The sequence below is a fragment of the Marmota marmota genome, unplaced genomic scaffold, assembly GCF_001458135.2.
Source record: "Marmota marmota marmota unplaced genomic scaffold, marMar, whole genome shotgun sequence".
NCBI lineage: Eukaryota > Metazoa > Chordata > Mammalia > Rodentia > Sciuridae > Marmota > Marmota marmota.
The window spans coordinates 21,710,873-21,732,320 of record NW_026000057.1 but is presented as its reverse complement, the minus strand read 5'-3'; the positions used below and the strand labels follow the sequence as shown (position 1 = coordinate 21,732,320).

The window sequence follows — 21,448 nt, the reverse complement described above, 5'->3', positions numbered from 1 at the left end:
TTTTTTTTTTTTTTTTTTGGTACTAGTGATTGAACTCAGGGACACTCAACCACTGAGCCACTTCCCCAGCCCTATTTTGTATTTTATTTAGAGCCAGTGATGATTTTAATCACTGACACAATTTTAACAAAAATACAGTGGGACTGTGTGTAACATGAATACTTAGCAAATGACTAGGGAGGTTGGGAAGGGATAGCAAAGTTAGGAGTCCTAAGGTCTCAGGAATGAAAGGAATGGAGGGGGAATGGGAATAGAAATGACGTGTTGAATGAATTGGACATTACTATCCTGTGTGCATACAGGATTACATGACCAATGTAGTTCCACATCATGTACAACCCAAAGAATGAGGAATTATTCTCCATATATGTATAATATGTCAAAATATACTCTGCTGTCATGTATAATAAGAACAATTTTTTAAAGTAAAAAAAATGTATGTTTTATTCTGTGAAAATAAAATGGCTGTGTCACCTGCAGAAATCTTTTAAAATACTAAATAGTAAAACAGTCTCATGACCAAAATCGTTAAGGAGGCAAGGCAGCAGATCAGCTTATTGCTCATGGCCCAGCAATCTTTGATCCAGCATAAATTCAAAGAGCTATCCACAGCAAAAGAGCCCCTGGTGTGACTCATAATTAGGTTTATGCTACTGACGAAATAAGCTCACCAAGGAATGCTTAAAAATGTAAATATAATTTTAAAACCAAATTATCTGAAAATGTAGGTTTAAAAAGACAAAATTAAGCATGGCAAAATCGTGAAAGGTAATTTAAAGGCAAATGCAATGAGCCCAGACAAGTATTTTGCTCCAACCTGGAAATCCTGTGTACCTTTCCAGACTGATTATGGTGAATAGAGAGCAGTGACTTTGAAGTGTTTAGCTGTCCATGGGGTCATAACCCTCCATCCAGCAGGCTGCATTTGGGATTCTCTTTAAGGGTAATAACTCTGTTGCTTTTGTGCAGCAGCATGTACTGAAAAAAGCTTGTATTGATTTTTTTTGGATTTTCCAAGTTAGTAGGTAAAAGGTTTGGTCCAGGGAAAAGCAGATTTCTTTGGTTGTGCATACAAACCTAGCTTGTGGAGTACATAAAACAGAAAGTGGGAAAAGGGTTCTGTGATGACTTGTCAAGGTGGAAGTCTCTGTATAATGAACTAAGAAAGGGCATTGTAAAAAATCTACTGTACTTTTGATTTTGACCTTTTAGAGGCAATCTTTCAGGGGTTAGTGAAAAGATTAAATTAAGAAAAACTTCCACTAACTCATCAGATCACAATCCAGATATATCAATTCTTACTCTGAATGGGAGTGGACTAAAGCAGCAAGGATGCCTTTAAATAATGACCAAGGACATTTTCCTTAAAAATAAAGGTTCAACAGTCCAAGAATTAACATTGGCCAGTTATAACACACCTTACTTAATTCCTTGTTATCCAATTCTTAAGAGACTAAATGTTTAAACTTTCATATTTCATTATCTGTGACTTGATTTGACACATAGTATAAAAGCATCAAATCCTGAAGGTGTTCAAGATAAACCAGAAAAGTCTCTACCATAAACCCAGCCAATACTAGTATGTGTGTGTGTGTGCGCGCGCGCATGCACATGTATTTTTTTCCACTTAGAAGTTGGAGAAAATAGGTTAAGGAATCTATCATCCTCTTATTGAGATAAATTTAGAAATCCAAAGGGGAACAAGAGGAAAATGAGACAATACAAGACAAACATGGCTGTTTGTGAAAAGTGATATTTTCAAAGAAATAGGCTTACCTGGTAACTTGGTTAGCAACCTCCTTACCTCATCTAATTACCCACCTAGGCATCCATGCCTGGAGAAAGTGTAAGATTATAAGCGACCCTTTCCTTACTTTGGACTCACAGATGAATACAAATTACAAATGATAATAACATATACATGTATTAATCATTCATACATGCCTTAGGGAAAAATTAGGTCTCTCGTGGGATTTAAAGAGGAAAATATTAATTAACCCTTCACAAGAAAATAACCCATTCATATTTCCACTAATCTATCTCATGCAGAGCCCTATTTTTAAATTATAAGATTATTAGTACCTGGAAATACTTAACTAAGTTTGACTATAACTACTAGCAAGATTATAAAATGACAGTGCTGTACGTCTTAGAAGTGAAATCATATTTGTCTTTTATGAAAGACAAAAGGAATATAAAAGAGCTGAAAAGGGGTAAAGAAGGATAGGGGAAGGAGGGAAGATGAAGGATTTCCCCTGACATCAGAGCTGTCATAAGTACTTGCTATTTCCATCTCTGTGAGTCAGAGTTAGAAAGTCATTTCTGATGATGAAAGACTGCTGCTTGCTGGACAAGATTTCTTGCTTTGTTTTTACTTTACACACTGGGAGAGCAAATAAGGAAGAAAATTCATTTCTGCATTGAGTTTATTTTTTCTATATCAGAATACAGCAGGAAGAGAGAGGATCTGGGTGGTGACAGAGGAGCAAGCAAAAGAAGATAATAAAAAGTTTCCCTGATTGGAGTCATGTAACATAGTTGTTGACCTGTTAATAGGGGCATGTGACAAAACTGGATGCCAGAGATAGGCTGTCGGCTTCTACAGCTTGCCTCCACAACCTGTGAGCCATTTCCTTGTCTGTGAAATGAATCTCTTAATCTGTACAGTAAATATAATCTTCCATACCTCACAAAATTATTTTGAAATTAAATAAGTTAATATATGTAAAACACCTTCTCCTTGGTCTATACCCAAAGGACTTAAAAACAGCATACTACAGGGACACAGCCACATCAATGTTTATAGCAGCACAATTCATAATAGCTAAACTGTGGAACCAACCTAGATGTAGAACCAACCTTCAATAGATGAATGGATTTAAAAAATGTGGCATATATACACAATGGAATTTCCTCAGCAATAAAAGAGAATAAAACCATAGCATTTGCAGGTAAATGGATGGAGTTAGAAAAGATAATGCTAAGTGAAGTTAGCCAATCCCAAAAAACCAAATGCAGAATGTTTTCTCCTATATAAGAAGGCTGATTCATAGTGGGGTAGGGAGAGGGATCATGGGAGGAATAGATAAACTCTAGATAGGACAGAGGGGTTGGAGGCGAAGGGAAGGGATATGGGGTTAGAAATGATGGTGGAATGTGATTTTCATTATTATCCAAAGTACAGATATGTATGAAGACATGAGTTGGTGTGAATATACTGTGTATACAACCAGAGATATGAAAAATTGTGCTCTATTTGTGTAATAAGAATTGTAATGCATTCCGCTGTCACATATAAATAAAAATATATGTAAAACACTTGCTGCCATCACCACTTGTGCAAATAATTAAATGACTCAGATATTTAAGTGAGATAAGTGGGTAAGTGGGATTTTTTTCTGAAGAATATATACTTTCCTTTTTTTTCTTGCCTCATGGCTCCATTTTTACTTTTTTAATGATATGACAATTCATCTTAACCATAATCGTTTGTATGCTTTAAGTCAATAATAATTCCCCCCAAAATACAGAGGGATATCATCATTTGTGTTCAATTAAAATGATGAAGCTTAGCTCTCAGGAGAAATATAGTATTCAAAGTGTCTCTTTAGACTTAAGAAGCCATGAACATAAATATTTCCAAAGTGTTACAGAATAGTTTATTGGAATTTTAAAAATCACACTTAAAAGAGAAATTCTTCAACAAACTATTAATTTTAGAGACTAAAAATTTACTTGTAGCTCAGTAGTCCTAAATGAGAATATAATTCAAGGGGAAATATATGCAATATGAATAATAGAAATGGAAGCAAAGGTTCACATTTAGTAAAATATTCTCCATAAGCAAATCACATTTAAATAAAACACTGGTCTTTATATTTTTGTTTTGGCTAATAGTCCAAAAGACTAGTTCAATTCAATACTTATTTCCTTAAGAAAATGGAAGTTGTTCTGGGCCCAGTGGCACATGCCTGTAATCCCAGCAGCTCAGGAGGCTGAGACAGGAGGACGGAGAGTTTAAAGCCAGCCTTAGCATCAGCGAGGCACTAAGCAACTCAGTGAGACACTGTCTCTAAATAAAATACAAAATAGGGCTAGGGATATAGCTTAGTGATAGAGTGCCCCTGAGTTCAATCCCCGGTATATACCTCCTCAAAAAAGTAGAAGTTTTATTTTCAGATAAAAATAATAATTTGTCATTTATTTTCCTTTAGTGTACCTTTCTGTAGCTATAGCTCTTTCTTTTCAAAATTCTTTATAGTATTTAAGCTTAGATAAAAATATTAGTTTTATTAAAGAATAATGTAAATGAATTAATATTTTAAAACATTTCAAAAGTGAGCCAAGCAAAGTTCAGATGGGGAATTTTTGGTACTTTAATTTTATAGTTATTCAGGTTTCAAGAAGAAACATGTTTTTATATACCAACTTTTGTAATCAAAGTCATTTTCAGGCATCATTAATTTTCTTTCTGTAGTGGGCACAGAGTGGTGAATGTAATGAGTTTTCAGTGATAGACGACTGTATAAAGCCACAAGACACACATATTGTCTTTCTATAATATTCTCAGTGTAAAATAATAGGAGAATGAGCTGGATGTGTTCCCATCCCAGGAAATACCTAAGATTTGGTTTTTTGATCCAAACTATTTTCCAAGTTTTAAAGTCAAAGATAGTACTCTTTAAAAAGTGGTACACTGAATTATTTAGGTATAATATATACATCTTTTTAAATAATGAGTATTAAGTTTAACCTTAAATATAATTTTTTTCCATACATTTTCTTTATTTTATTTTAATCATTTTTCTTTTTCAGACTCTCAGGGCATTGTAAACTGTTTTTATTCCAGTAGGTGTCAGGCTTTCCCAGGGTGCAGACCACAAAGCAGGCTAACAGTTGTGTGATGCTTAATTCTATGTTTAATCAGCTGTTCCTGCAAACTGTCCCATAAATAATGAATTTTAAAAATTATAGTTTTATAATCAGAAAAGCAGAAGGTGTGGAAATACAAAAATTTACCTGGACTATATAAGCACTTGTTATATTCTAGCATATAAAATACAATATAGGTCTATACATTCCGTAAAAACAGTGAATAGAAATGGCAAAGTAGTATAATAAAGTAAATGATTAATGCAAAAAAATATGGAATATACATAATGTTTATGTACATAATGTTTGGAAGATTATATTAATTTGATGGTTTAATTTAATGATTTGGTTGTGTAATTCAAGATAATTTTTAAGTGCGGTATTAATTTCTTAAATTACAAATAACAAAAGATATGAAGAATATATCTTTTGGGCTGGGGATGTGGCTCAAGCGGTAGCGCGCTCGCCTGGCATGCGTGCGGCCCGGGTTCGATCCTCAGCACCACATACCAACAAAGATGTTGTGTCTGCCGAAAACTAATAAATAAATGTTAAAAAATTTAAAAAAAAAAAAAAAAAAAAGAATATATCTTTTGAAATATTATATTAGAAGTTGCAACTCATTCAACGTAAGCCTCCTTTTGTAAATAAACAAGTTATACAGTTTATAGAAAAAGAATACTATGAACAAAATTTTAAAAGAAGTTGTCATTACATTCATCAGAAAAACATTTTTTCCCTGCATATTCAATTTTTATCTTTTCATAAATACTTTGACCCCAGATATATATGAAATAAAATGAAGAAAGAATAAGATACAAAAAATAGAAACTGAATTAACCTTAATTTCTTTTTCTTTTCTTTTTTTTCTTTTTGGCATTGGGGATTAAACTCAGGGGCACTCAATCGCTAAGCCACATTTTTGTATTTTATTTAGAGACAGGGTCTCACTGAGTTGCTTAGTGCCTTGTTTTTGCTGAGACTGGCTTTGAACTCTTTTATTTTTTTAATTAATTTATTTTTTATTTATATATGACAACGGAATGCATTACATTTCTGATTACACATATAGAGTACAATTTTTCATACCTCTGGTTGTAAACACAGTATATTCACACCAATTCGTGTCTTCATACCTGTACTTTGGACAATAATGATCATCACATTCCACCATCATTAATAACTCTGCCCCCTCCCCTCCCCTCCAACCCCTCTGCCCTATCTAGAGTTTGTCTATTCCTCCTATGCTCCCGCTCTCTACCCCACTATGAATCAGCCTCCTTATATCAAGGAAAACATTCAGCATTTGTTTTTTTGGGATTGGCTAACTTCACTTAGCATTATCTCCTCTAACTCCATCCATTTATCTGCAAATAGCTTTAAGCTCTTGATCCTCCTGTCTCGGTCTCCGGAGCTGCTCAGATTATAGGCACACTCTACCTCGCCTGGCACTAACCTTAATTTCTGATCTCTTTCTTCTCTGTTTCATTAAAAACAAAACAAAATGAAAAGAAGAAGTGAAAACCTCAACAGAGCTGTCTGTAACTGCCCTCTCTTTTTTCCACCTTCCTGCATAGCTCCATTCACTTGGGCCTGAGCACAGAGCTCACTTCACTATTTAGCTTCATGTCACTGTAGTAGTGGATATTTTTGGTCTTCATTTTCCTGCCTTTTTCAGCAGCATTATACATTGTTGATAACTTGCCTCCCTTCCTAAAATATTTTTTCCTTTGTTCCATGCGCCATTCCATTTAAGGGCTTATTGCCCTGGTACCTGCTGCCCTTATTCCACCAAATATTAGAATATCTCTGATCATGATTATAGAACCTTCAGTATCATCCATATCCATAACTTAATTTATTTCTATACTAATGCTTTCCCAGATTCTGCTCCTACACTTGATCTTCCTCCTGAGTTTCAAACCCATCCCAAACCTGTTTTTTCACACAACTTTTTTTTGGGAGGGGGCGGTGGTACCAGGGATTAAACTCTGGGCACTGGACCATTGAACCACAGGGTCTCACTGAATTTCTTAGTGCCTCATTTTTGCTGAGACTGGCTTTGAACTTGAGATCCTCTTGCCTCAGCCTCCTGAATTGCTGCTGGGATTACAGGTGTGCGCCATCACACTGGGCTTCCACACAGATTTATTGAATTCTTTCTACAAACCAGCCACTACTCTGGGCAGTTAATAGAATAATAAGATGGGCAAAGTTCCTGTGTTCATGGGATATATATTCTACTGTGGAAAGACATAGACCAAATAATTTTAAATAAGTGCAATGAAGGAGAAAAAAAGGGTCACAAGATTGGGGTAATCTCCAAGAGGATAGACAACTTTACATCAGTTATTCAGAGAAGGTCTCTTTGAGGAGGTGACATTAAAATTGAAGTTGCAAATGAAAAGGAGTCCCTCACTCTAAATGCTGAAGGAAGAGCATTCTAGTAAAAAAAGGAGCTTTTTAGAGATGCATATTAACTTGACATGTTCAGTAAGCAGAGAGAAGGCCAGTGTGCCCAGAGAAATCCAGCGACCTGAGTTTGGAGTTTGATGGTCAGTGAGATATCAGATTTCACAGATTTGAAGACACACATTTCTGTGAATCCAGAATGTATTCTGAAATCAATGATACTCTTCAGTCACAATTGGTCAGACAGTAGTTAGTGCCATTGCCTTATAAATACCGTAACCAGTTTCACTTGTATTTTCAAGTTCACAAAAGAATGATGTGATAAAAATTTCAAAGTCTAAAAGATAAATAAATCTAAGAATTCTAAGAAGTGTGATGTCATCTTTTTCCTTCTTATTAGTACCTAATATAATGTGTCACAACGATGAAGTCTTAGATCCAATGAAATGCATTAATCTGACTTAAATGTCTAAAAGATCTCTCACTTGCATAGGGCATAGATCATGGAAGGCAAGTGTGGAAGGATATGGACCAGTTAGAAAATTATTGTTAAATGATGGTGGATGGGAATAGAATGGTGGTAGAAAAGTTGGAGAGAAGTTGAGAGATTTGGGAAATATTGAAGGGCCTAAAAGACGTTATAGATTAGATTTTTTAAAAAGGAGAGAAAAATGTAAAGGATATACCTAAATTCTACAATTGTGGAATTAATCACTTACTGAAATGATGAAGATTGAGATGCATATGTGCAGGGATTGGGAAATGTGGGAGAAGCTAGGGAAGTTGGATTACATCAACACTTCATTGTACCTATTGTCCTCTCAGGCCAGGCTCACTGACCCTGTTAAAGAATGGCAGGCTGTTCCTTCACCTGTTACACACTTAGTAGCTTCATTCAGAATGTTTATTGCTATTTGATTCAACATCAGCATTTGTGATTTGTTGTTTTTCTTCCTCCCACCCCTCCCACAGGACATGTAAGTGTTTTTGTTTACTATTGACTCCTAGCATAACCATAGTACTGGAGTCAGATTAGGTGTTCAGCCAATATATGTTCAACACATAAAAACACTAGTCCTAATTTCTTCTTTTATTCCCCAACCATCTCAAAGTGCTTGGTCACTGATTAACACCCACTCTGCCACACAGGAAACCATTGCTCTGCTGTAGCTAAGAGTTCTGCAGCGCTAAAATGAGAGAAAATGCATGATGACACAAAAATGCACCAGAATAACCATGTGGAAAGGAAGTTGTCATAGATAGAAGTATTCTTCTTACTAAGAACTACTATAACATTCCAAGAATGATAGGATGGAAAAAAGGAAGATGAGTTTATAACAAATCAACCACACTTTGCCATGGAAAAATAATATGTCTTTGGGAAAGAGTCTTCTTCATATTCACAATTTGATCCACGTATTTCACATTTAATTTTCTTAAATATTTATTGTGTACCTAGTAAGCACAAAGATTTTGCTATCACTGAAAATATGTCCCTGTATGCTCTCAGTGATATATGTCATTAGTATTTAATAGGCACAATTCTGTTGTTCCCCAAAATAAACAGGATTAATACATGTTTGTTAACTCTCTATTATAGAAAAAACCTACTCATCCCACGTTGAGCATTTTGTAATCTGTAGTATTGATTTTACAGTTAAAATTTCAAGTAAATAAATTCTAAGGGAATAAAGTTTTAATTAAAATCAGATATACATGTATATTTTTACAAATTGCATAACCTTTGGGATATGGTAAAAAATGACTCAAATAATAAGAAATACTTATTCACAAATTCATTGGTTTGTATTCTTCCCAGTGTCTTGCTCCTCACCTTTGTATCAGCACCAGCTTGAACAAATGTCCTCATGTAGCAGGTGCCAACTACTATTTTACTTTTGATTTTTAAAATATTATTAGAAAGAAATTTAACTTAATTTAGATCCCAAGCATGTTTGGTGTATTGAAATCGTTTTATTACAGGTAAAAGTATTTTACAAGTTTAATTTTGTAACCCTCAGCTTCCAGTATTCCAAACACATAGATGACTATGAGCGTTAAAAGGAATAAAACACTAGCTTAGACAGGACTGTTTTTTCTTTGTTTTTGTTTGGTTTTCAGTCTATTTGAAAGCCCTCTCTAACAATACTCCTTTAATCTTGGTTTTATTATTTCACTTCAGCAATTGACACTGGACTAACTTTAATTTAAAGTCAACACATAAGTAGTGTTTTCTAATTTATCACATTCATGACAACCAACACAATATGATAACAATGCTAATAAAATATGATTTGTTGAGAACCTTTCCTATGAGAATCATTTGTATAAGCATATTTCATTATTTTGAATCTGGATGATAAACCCATAAAATTATACTTTTATCTGCATTCCCCATATGATATCTTTTTTACATTTGAGGAAATTAAAACTTAGGAAGATCAGTTGATTTACTCCAAGTCATGGGTTGTGACAGCCCTAGAGCTAGAATTACAACCTCAGTTTAATTATATAAAAAGTATTTTTGCATACTGTAACTCAGTTGGTTTGGTCTGGTGATTGATAACTGTATATTTTCTACAATTCTCCTATTTTAATTTTCACATCTGTTTATGTCTCCATTAAAAAAATGTTTTTATTTCAAGTTGTGGATGTTGTAGTTCTGAACACAACTAACACATGGAACTAAATAAAAACCTAATAGCCACCATGTTGCTACTTTGGTAGTGACTATTCCAAGTTAACAATACTTTCATAATTGAATAAAAAAGTGATTTTGATTATATCAGATAAAATAAAATTGTTGCATTTTACTTGTTCATCTTTTCTCGACCAGGTAAAGGGAAAAATTGTAATGGTGGGGTTACAATTATGATCTGATTTTATCTTGAACTTGAAATAATTTTCTGAGAGTGAGGTAGTTCAAGCAAAAAGTTAGCTTATAATCTTATAGAATTTATAGTCAGACACAGAAAAAAATAAAAAAAGTGTTCCTTACTTTCCTCTAGTTGTTTCAAAACTTGACTTTTGATAGCTGGATCGTTGACTTTGAGGGCTGTCTCCTCTGCTGAGGTACGTTTCTCTTGGCGATCGATTTCCCATGCCTCTAACTGAATTTAAAGAGATGTCTTGTTCATTTGACTTTCTGGCAAAGCTCCGAAGAAATTTCAGGGTGGAATTAGAAAGAATGACCATCTCTGCTCCAGGGCTGACCTTGATGCTGGACTCAGTTGGGTGGGTAAGATTTTGAAGCCCCACCACCCCTTCTTCTGTCTTCCCTGTGGGTGTTAGTGTTGGGTTTCTCGTACCTTCAGGGAGGATGCTTGTCTCAGAGGGAGGCAGCAAGGATTGTAGAGGATTCTCTTCAGAAGTTCTGGCTTCAGGTATTATAACTCTCTCAGCAGATGGGATCTGAGAAGTTGACTGGATTCGGAGACTTTGTTTTTTATTTACTGAAGAAAAGGCCACATTCTTCTGGAAGTTTTCATCCTCAGGTGTAGTCCAAGAATGCTCAGTGTTGTTAAGCCCAATGCCCCCATTCCATAAACTTGAAAGCAGGAAAAATAATTTTGCTCCCTTCATCTCAACAGATTAAAACAACAAAGAAAAATTCATGTGAAATTTGAAGATAAATTCCTTCAAGCCTTTGGGATGGCTGCTTCTATACTGAATGTGCTAAGACAGAACTTTGCCAATTTGAAATGTGTAGAGGAAACAGGTTTCTGTGTTTTGTGGTGGACTCAGGAAGTTGGATTTCCTGTTTCTGTAGGCTTTTTGTGATCTGTGACCTCTGCTAGGATGGATCTATGGATGTGGTAGAAGGGCCTCTGACAAAACTAAGGGAAAATGGGAAAAAGAACACAATTATTATCAGAAAAACCCAATGAGAAAACCATGAGCAACTTTCCTTCCGAAGCATACACATGATTTTGAAGAGAAACTTCACATGGATAGTGGGAACTATGGAATGTTGTTTATAGAGGCTGAAGGAAAAAGCTTAACATTTTGTTCTGGACATAGGAAATGGAGAAAACATTTTGTGATACTTCTTTTCCACTGTGCCATATCCAGAGAGTCACATTTTATACAAATGTATACTTACAAGCACACAAATAAACAAAAACACCTTTACAGTGTCTGTCTTTCATACATCACAGGATGAGTTATTAAAAATTACGGTATTTATAAACACACTTCAACTGCATCATTACTTGAAGTTAATCTCAATGATTATAATAACAAAAAAGAAAGTTAAAATAATTGTAAAGAACCTTGCTTTAAATTTTGTTCTTAGAACTCTGCCACTGACATCGACTAATAGAATGAATAATTAGAATGTCACCTTATCTATTTTTTAACAGTGATTTTCTAGAGGTTGTGTTTACCACTGAAGAATAGATGAAGAAAGATAAGTCACATGAAAATAAATTAAAATAGTATCATATAAAACACAAGCATATCTTTGCTGTAGTGCACAGAGAACCAAATTGATCAAAAGAGTTTTCTAGGTTTACTTTTTTTTTTTTTTAGTAGAGGTGCTTCATGAGATGTATGATTTCATTTCTCCAGCAAATCTCTCATTCCTAGGATTCTATTAATCTCTTTCATCTGCAAAATTCCTTATCATGTACCTTAGACAAATATATGTTAAGTTATAAGAGTTTATTCATTTATCCTCACATTTAGTAATAATCTAAACCTTCAGTCAATGCAAGGCACTCTCTCTTAGATGATGGTGGGATTACAAAGGAAACCAGGAATATTACTGGATATCAATTTTTTAATGGTCATTTACATGTTATTTAAAGATTAGATACATGTGTAATTAATCTTTTGTCAACTTCTTTGCCAGGCATTAGGTTCTTGCCATATATTCATCATAAATTTTTTTTTTTCCAGAATTGGAAAATTGGAAACCTGCTCCCATTTGGTTCGTGTGTTATTGTAAATATGGGTTCTTGTCCCTAGTTCTAAACACAGGACATCAAGTTTTGAAACAAGACCTAATTTTCCCTGACTTGCTAACTAACTACTTAATATTAATACCTCCCCATCATTGCTATTCATTTCTATGTGCATACTGTTGTCCTACTAGACAGCATATAACATGGGGTTATTTAAATTAAAACACATGGGAATCACAGCCCAACTGACTGGAATGTGAACTTCAAAGTCAAAAAATCCACAAACCTTGCATTAGTAAAAACACAAGGGTCCAGCACAAAAATCCAGGCAGCTATTAGTTAGCCAAAAGGGCAATAGAAACACATAATTTTTGCACTACAAACATGATTTTAAGTACAAAAAAAGAAATTAATTAATTAAATTAAATTTAAAAAAGACATTGTAGCTCTTTTTCCAGAAAAGACAGAAACAAATAGCTTTGACTTATAATGGAATAGTAATTCAGACAAATACAAGTAAAATATTTCTATTTAATGTACCATTTTGAATTTGTTTCCTTAGATTTAGTAGCAGTAGATGAACAGACTATCTTGAATGTCGAAAACACAACTAGAATAATGGCATTCACAGTTTTTTGTTTTGCTTACTTTTGGCTTTTGCTTCTATAGTTTAAAAATATCATCTTGATTCTTGATCCTAGTCAAAGTAAGTGAACTTTAGTGGTAAAAGGTCACTCATTGGATCTATATTTGATACCAAAGAGCTACCAAATTATAATAAAATTGAATGGAAATCAGCAATCCATTTCACCTCTTGCAGGGTATTGACCAGTGATCCCTGCTGTCTGCATGCAAGCTTACAAGTGACCTTGTGATCTAAAGGATAAAGGTGCTGTATCTCATCATTCATCTACTAAATGATCTTGTGCTATAACTCTCCAGAGAATTCTCAGCTCATTTGATGGTTTTAGGAATATGGATCTGCTCTTAATTAGAGACAAAGTCTCTGTACTACAGAAACTATCAGAGACCTAACTTCAAATTCTGCTGATATTCACTAATAGCCATCAAATAACAATTAAGAAAAATAGTATTCCTAGAATGACTGACAGAACAATACTCAGATCATTTCTTCTTCCAGATACTTTAAATACTACTATTGAATTAAATTTGCTGTCAGTTCATATATTTGGACCCCTTCATTCTGCTACACCCCTATTGTCCATTAGACTATTTATATTAAGTTATGTTTTTACCATATTGCTAACTTATTTGCTTTGAGTATTTTATAAAAATAAAACATGAAATTCATTATGTTATGAGCTCTCAGGAGATTTTTATGTCATTTTTCATTGTATCATTAACAGGATTGACTACACACTGCAAAATGGGTTACCTCAGTCTCTTCTGGGTTTCTTTACAATTCATATAAATTTATTTTCTAACCACTAGAAAAAAATACAAATGTTTTTTATTAAGTTAAAAAAATACAAATGTGAGTTAAACTAGAACCTTAGACTGAGGACTTCACTGTAGATTGTGCTATGTATTATTTGAAGCTATTTTTATGGCTTCAAGAGTTATGCTTTATAAAAGGCTGTGAATATTATATAACTTTATTTTTCATATAAGAATTTTTTATTTTCTTAAAACATTCAAAATAAGATTTCCTTATAGCTTTACTCTGTCATTTGGAATTATTAAAAATATTTTTCCCCATTTTATGTTAGTTGAAAATATTAAAAACCTATTACCTTTACATGTGAATAAAGGGAGTGACATGTATGCAGCAAAAGGGTTGGGAAAGGAAAGAAACAAGTTTCCTCATGATTTTGATGAAACAATGTGGCACATAAGTTAAATTTGGCATGCTATATAATTATAACAACCATGCTATATAAATATTCTCTTCTCATTTTACTTATAGAAAATTAGTGTTTAAGAATAACTTCACAGGGTAACACACTAGTGACTCATAGAACACACAATTTAGTTTTAATTTATATTCTACCATTTGCTAGTGCCCTCCAAAGAAGTAATAGACTTCTAAGTCTAGAAAAACTGTAAAAAAAAAAATTTTCAAATTGTTTTAAATTCATCTTCTTAAACAATTTTAAGCTATTTTTCTTTTCTCTCTCTCTCTCTTTTTTTTTTTTTTTTTTGTACTGGGGATTGAACCCAGAGACACTCAATCGCTGAGCCACATCCCCCAACCTTTTTTTTTATATTTTATTTAGAGACAAGTTCTTGCTTAGTTGCTTAGGGCCTCAATAAGTTGCTTAGGCTGCCTTTGAACTCATTATTCTCCTAGCTCAGCCTCCCAAGATGTTGGAATTATAGCTGCTACTTCACCCAGCTACCAGGTCCAGCTTCATTTTTTTACTTTTATTTCACACCTAAGTTTAGATACTTCTAAGAATCTAATGATTTCTATTATATTTGAGGTTATGAAGTTAGAGGGAACGTTTTGGGTTTTTATAAGTTTGCCTTTAGTCTAATAGTAACTGCTTATTTCTTTTCTGTTGGGCATCTATTTTAATTCCTGCATACAATTGTAGGAGCTGATGATGTCATGTTCTTGACAGCACAGGTATTACACTCCTTTCATTTGCTAGAAAAGAGCCTCCAGGAAGTCAGAACACTACGCCATTCCCAGTATCCAGAACAGTGTTTCATAGGCACTCAGAAAATATTTGTTGAATCAGTGAATGGATAGATGTAGCTATGGATGCGTGAGGAAGTAAAGGGAGGGGATTTTATTGCACTTCTCATAGCCTCAAAAGACAGAAAGCAATGTAAATAAATGTACTAGAAAATTATCTACCAGAAAACTTTAAAAAAGATAATTACTCCCACCAAACACCAAAATGAAAACCCCACCCCTGCCAGTAAAGAGGGTTAAACTTCCACCTCACCAGATGCATCAGGGTGCCACAACCCTTGTTTTCCTGCTGATGGGGTGGGGAGTGGTCAGAAAAGTGCCAGTAGCCAGGTGCAGTGGTGCAAATCTGCAACTCTGCTACTAGAGACATTGAGACAAGAGTATCACAAGTTTGAGGCAAGCCTCAGCAAATTAGTAAGACCCTGTCTTAACACACACACACACAAAAAAAGGAGGGAAATATTGAGGGGATCCAGCTCAGCTGTAGAATACTTGCCTGGCATGCATAAAGGCCTTGGGTTTCATCCTGAAAAAAAAAAAATAATAAGGCTCCATTGTAGTCTCTGCCTAGCCCTCCAAAGACTTGTTGAAGAATATGAAAGAGAACTCAAATATATAACTTTGAGACATGCTGAGGCCTGGCTGAGCACATTTTGGAGTAAAGTAGAAGGAGATCTCCCTCACAGTGTTTTGGTTTTTGTACTGGGGATTGAACTCAGAAGTGCTTTACTACTGAGCTACACCACCAGCCCTTTTCACAGTGTTTTAATCACCCCTCTCTACTACATTAGCGAGGGACAAATACTCACTCTAGGGTTCTGAGGATGACTGAACATGTAACACCCAGCAATAGATGGATGAGACAACACCAGTTCATACATACACTCACAGCCCTGGGGAGGAGTAAAACAGCACACCACACAGGGTCACGCTCAGAAGCAAAGCAAACAGTCAAGGACTATTGGAGGCAGGTTTTGTAAGAGCAAGAGTGGCATGTTCCCTGCTTCCAAAAGAGTGTATCATTGGCTTGGTTGAATAATTCTGTGGGCTGGCAGAAAGTTGAAACCCACTAATCAGTGATAAACAGGAATTGCGCCTGGCCTTCTTGATAAGGGGGATCAACTGTCTAGGAGACTTTATCCTCAAGAGCAGAGTATGGAAAGGAACTTGCGGTTAGTCCATCCAGTGCCCTTGGTTTTAGATGTTAAAGCAGCACATAATATTGTATCTTAATTATAGGCCTCACACAGCACCAAGAGCCTTTTTTTTTGTATTGCAAAGAACAAAGAGAACTCCCAAGCTTAGCCTATGCTCAGGTATCAAGTATAGTTAAAAGAAATTCCCAGTTATGGACTTTGAAATATTTTAAAACTATGATGAGTTAAATTAATTACAGTTTTAACGATTTTGGTTTAGATTAGACCTGCCTCATTACAAATTGGGGTTCCTTAGTCCCCATATTAAGGCAGGACAGGATAATGGTATATACTTCTCTGAGATAAATATTATTTACTACACTTTTTATTGTTCCATTACACATAATGTCTCTCATATAATCAAAACTTGTGAGGCAAATGAAGAAATTAGAAAATTTGACCCATAGTCATGTAAGAAATCCTCAATAGAAAAGGATCCCCCCAAAAAGTCCAGATATTGAAAATATACAGAGAATTTAAAATAATTATTCTAGAATGGTGCAGAAAAGTGGGCTACATGTCTTCACAGAAAGAAAATTTCATCCGACAAAATTACTTGAAAGAAAAAGTACAAATGTGTTAGGAACCCAAAATGTGACATCATTAAGAAAATACTCATTTGAAAAGCTTAAAAGCTCACCAGAAAATAATAAGAGAATCAATTAACTTGAAGAAAATTTAAAAAGAAATTATCCAAACTGAAACACGACAAAAAGTAAATATGTAAAAAAAGCAAAAAGTGTCTGAGATCTATAGAACAATTTCATATGTTTTAACATGTCTAATTGGAAGAAATAAGAAATAGGACAAATGATTATTTTTAAAAGATAATAGGTAGAAATTTTCCAAAATTAATGACACATATTAACCCAATCCTTCAAAAAGTTCAGGAATACCCTGTAGAAAATAAGAGTTAGGTATATGCAGGTAAAATTCTGAAAAACTATAGATAAAAAGAAAATATTGACTGTAGTCTAGAAAAAAAAAAGTCATACCACACAAAGAGATAAAACATTGTAGAAGACTTTTCATTAAGTCAAACAGATGAGAGAAAACAATGGAATGACATCTTCATAGTGCTCAAAGCTTAAAAAAAACCCTATCTATTTAAAATTTTATATCTCATAAAAGATATCCTTCAAAAGCAAAGAAGAAACCATCATCAATAGGCAAAACCTGAAAGAGCTTGTTTCCAGAGCACCCACACTATAAGACATGCTAAAGAAATCATTTATGCTAAGGAGAAATTAGACCAGGAGGGAGAAATGAAGACCAATGGAACAGTTAAATATGTAGGTAAGCATAAAATTCAATATTATTTATTATACATAGTAAATTATAATACATTATATCTTTTTTCAAAAATTTAAATATTTAAATAAAAATCACACATTTGTGTTAAAAGTATGCATCACTTTTAATTACAAATCTAATCAATGATCAGATCATTGATCAGATTTTTAATTAAAAGTGCAAACTGATGTGAGCACAACCAATACAAGGGTGTAAATACCTTAAATATAAAGGGAATAAATATCCCAATTAAAAGTCAGTGTTTCTTTTATACTTTTGGGTGGAACTTGAGACTACTATGTAAAGCAAATTAAGTCAAGATCTGAAGATCAATAATCTTATGTTTTCTCTTACATGCAAAAGCTAGAGAGGAAAAAGGAAAACCAAGGAGGGTCATGAAAATCCAAGGGGGATCTTTAAACCAAAGGGAGCAGGGAAGGGAGGTGGGAAGAAGAGAGGAAGTGCTGGGGAGTGATACTGGTCAAATTATACTGTTATACTGTATGCACATATGAATATGCAACAACAAATCCCATCATTATGTACAACTATAATGCACCAACAAAAGAATTTGAATGAAAAAATAAAAATCCAGACAAACAAAGAGTCAGTGTTTATCAGAGTTAACAACCAAAATAACAAATAAAGCAAAGCCTACGTATTTCCCAATTTGAATAAGAAAATTTTATGAATATTACACAAACAAGTTAAAAATAAAATGTTAAAAATAAATACCATATAAACTGTAAACCAGCTAAATATTAGAAAACTGGTTAAACTCTATTTGTATTAGACAACAATGACTTCAAGACAATTTTCAAAGACAAAGAGGGAGATTTCAAAATCTTCAAAGACAGTTCACCAAGAAGGTATAACAATATTGTGTTTAAGTGCATCACATATACTTTCAAAATGCATAAAGTAAAAATCCACAGAACTTCCAAGGGTGTCGTAAGTCTGTAATCCTAGCAACTCAAGAGGCTGAGGCAGGAGGATTGTAAATTCAAAGTCAGTCTGGGTAACTTAGTAAGAAAAATGTCTCATAATAAAATAAAAAGGGCTTTTGACCAACTAAAGGGAGACATAGACAAATCCATCATAATAGTCACAGATATTAACATCTTTCCTTCAGGATACAGGGAGGCAAATAATACAGAATATTTTAATAAAATTATCAATCAACTAAACCTAATTGATATTTATAGAACATCCATCAGCTGCAGAATTTTCTCTCTTCCTACCTTGTCAAGGTATTGGACCCACCTGACCTTGAATTTAATTTTCAGGGCTTTACTCTAAGCACCAGAAAGCCCAAAAGACTTCTGTGTCACTGACCTTTTCTGTAAATTCTTCCCCCCCACCAGTGGCCTTCTGCATGCTAGGCAAGCACCCTACCATTGGGCTATATTCCTGGCCCCTTTCTATAAATTCTTGTTGGACAGATTACTATTTCTTTGAATTTTCTCTTCTTATACCAACAGAAGGGCAGCTTAACACTGACTTACCTTTTTTAAGATAATTATAGAAATTGTTTAACTCTCTGTGTACTGGTTTTGTGCCACATTCTCTGTTAGGTGGCATATAAACTATGTAATCTATTTATTTTCTCTAACAACCCTACAATATAATGTCAAAAAGCCCAAAGTATGGTATATGAAAAGTGATAAAACTATTCTTTAAATCTATGACTTTTCACTTAAGGGCTTAAACTAAATCCACTCACCCATTATCTTGATTTCATATATTTGATTTAGATTTCTTTGACACACAGAAGTCAACCTCTGCTACACTAGAAAATGAATAAAGAAAAAAGAAATGAAGGAAGGAAGGGAGGAAGGAAGGAAGGAAGGAAGGAACCCCAGAACTTGGTTTCAAAAGAAAATTCACTGTGTGAATATGCCTAACTCAATTGTCTGTGCTCCCCAGTGTTTCTATATCAAGAGCAATCAGAATATCTATATTAAAACAGCAGCATACCACATGCAAAAGACTGAAGTCTCATGTACAAATTTGTTGATTTAGTAGTTGATTCAGTCTATCAATGAAAGTGCCATAACTGATAATAACATAACAGTTTTTTACATAAACACTTTTCTTCGAGCTATTTTCATATGTCTTGTTAACTTCTGCCAGATTTTCTCTGCATATACTCTTACTGGATTATAAGTACCACACATTTCAGAAGAAAATAAATGCTTTTTTAAAAACAAAAAGTCGTTTTTGTTTTACAGAGTTCTTTAAAACTCAAAATAGACCTGTAATCTCATTGGAAGCAACAATAGCAAGCTACTTTTAAAAATTAAGCAAAGTATTACGTTTTTAAAAGAATTATTGATAGCTCTTACCTTAACTTTTGGTACCCATATATACTAACATGTGGAAACCTCTGTGGGTCTCTCTGTCCACTGAATTCAAATATTCACTTACTTGCAAAAGCAGAGAAAAAGGAGCTTAGAGTGGGGGAGGGTAAAGAAAACCACACTTACAATGGCCCTGCCATTATTCTTTCAGTGAATGCCTAGCAACAGAAGTGCAGAGACCTAGAAACTACTGTGTCTGAGGGCACTGACCCCCAGTTTGCTGAGGTCCTTTCAGTATTGCACAAGGTCCTGGCGCTCCTACTGAAGCTCTGACCTGAAGGTTTAGCCACTAAGGTGATTTGTGTTCAGAATAAAGTAAGGCTAGGAGAGTTTTCTCAAAAATTGAGATATTATAGCTTGTTAATCAATAATATTTAAATCCTTATTGAAAACAGGCATATTAATCTTAATCATACATGTTAAGATTTAGACAGTTAATTCCATTCACTTTTGAAACAAGAAAAAATATAGAAACTAAGGTCATTTTGTGCTCTAGGATTTTTTTTATTAACCCCACCACTATGATAGCTCTGACTGTGTTCCTGGGAATATTTCATGGTCACTTAAACCTCCTTAATGCATATGCTATGTGCTACAGAATTTTATAGTTGCTTAGACAGCTACTTTAAGTGGATGGGAAATGATATGTTGGGTTTCTGTATCATAGTGAAGCTGGGGGTCTCTAGTCATCTGTGTCCCTTTTCACTTACTTGACTTCTGTGTTGCAACATCTGACACGTTTCTTATGTTGAATTAAAAGATCTTCCTCTCCAAACTGATTCCAGGAAGGAGCTTCTGCCTTGTTCATCTTTTTAATACCAAGGCCAAACTTTCATGATAGATGATCAATAAATGTGTTGAAGTAGAATATTTGCTTTGGTAGCCGAAAGTAGTGGAATCTGTGGCTTAAGTTTGAATTCTCCACTCTCCTTAACTTTCTTTTGATTTTTCTCTGATAGCTGAGACTGTCCAACTAAATAATACTGATTGTTTTGAAATCAGTATCGAAACTGTTCATTGTTAAAAATGTCACCAGATATTACCATATTCAGATCGCTCTGCCAGAAACACTTTTGAAACTTTATGTACATGTGAATGAAAGTCATTGTATCTAAATTTTGGTGAATGTTTAATATTTGGATTTTGAAAGATAAAAACAAAGAAAAAATAGTCTACTTAGGGAAATTTTAGAATGATGTTCTTTATAAAATGAATCAGGCATTCTCTAGTAGTTGACTTTCTTTTATGAAATGAATTCAAACATACCATAGTATCTTAAACCTCTCATATTAAAGAACACAAATTGTATCACAGAATTTTATGCAAACACAAGGCTGCAAAATCATGAAGAATACTGTATTCAACTCTTTTCTCTGTGCCACCAGTTTATTCTGACTCTGTGCCACTAGCTTTATTTAGATTCTGGGTATTTAACTCTGGGTATGTAGCTTAATTGCATTATAATTATATTATCCCATCACAAGGAAAATAAATTGAATAATGAATCATAAGTACATAAAAATAATTTTGCTTTGATACTAATGTTAGAGTTAAAAACTACATTTTAAAATAAATTATGTTTGGGTAGGTATATTTTCATCTAAAATTGAAATAAAGACTACATATTTAAAATAATATTATCTATTAAATGAAAATGTAAGATTAATTTCATCACAATATATAAAAATGTCTTTTAATTCAAGAGGGAATACTGTGTGGGCCTAATGCATATACTATAATGCATGACAA

General features: G+C 33.9%; 1 protein-coding gene across 1 annotated transcript in view; it reads right to left on the bottom strand.

Annotated features, from left to right (window-relative positions):
* The window catches only part of Mmrn1 (multimerin 1), a 61,919-nt gene extending 42,143 nt beyond the window's left edge, over positions 1-19,776 (bottom strand). The window contains exons 1-2 of the mRNA XM_015484556.2: positions 19,685-19,776; positions 10,283-11,120 (exon numbers count right to left, since the gene is read on the bottom strand). Of these exons, the coding sequence (XP_015340042.1) occupies positions 10,283-10,866 (584 nt within the window). The 5' untranslated portion in view covers positions 10,867-11,120; positions 19,685-19,776. The remainder of the gene's footprint in view (positions 1-10,282; positions 11,121-19,684) is intronic.
* Positions 19,777-21,448: the final 1,672 nt, after the last annotated feature.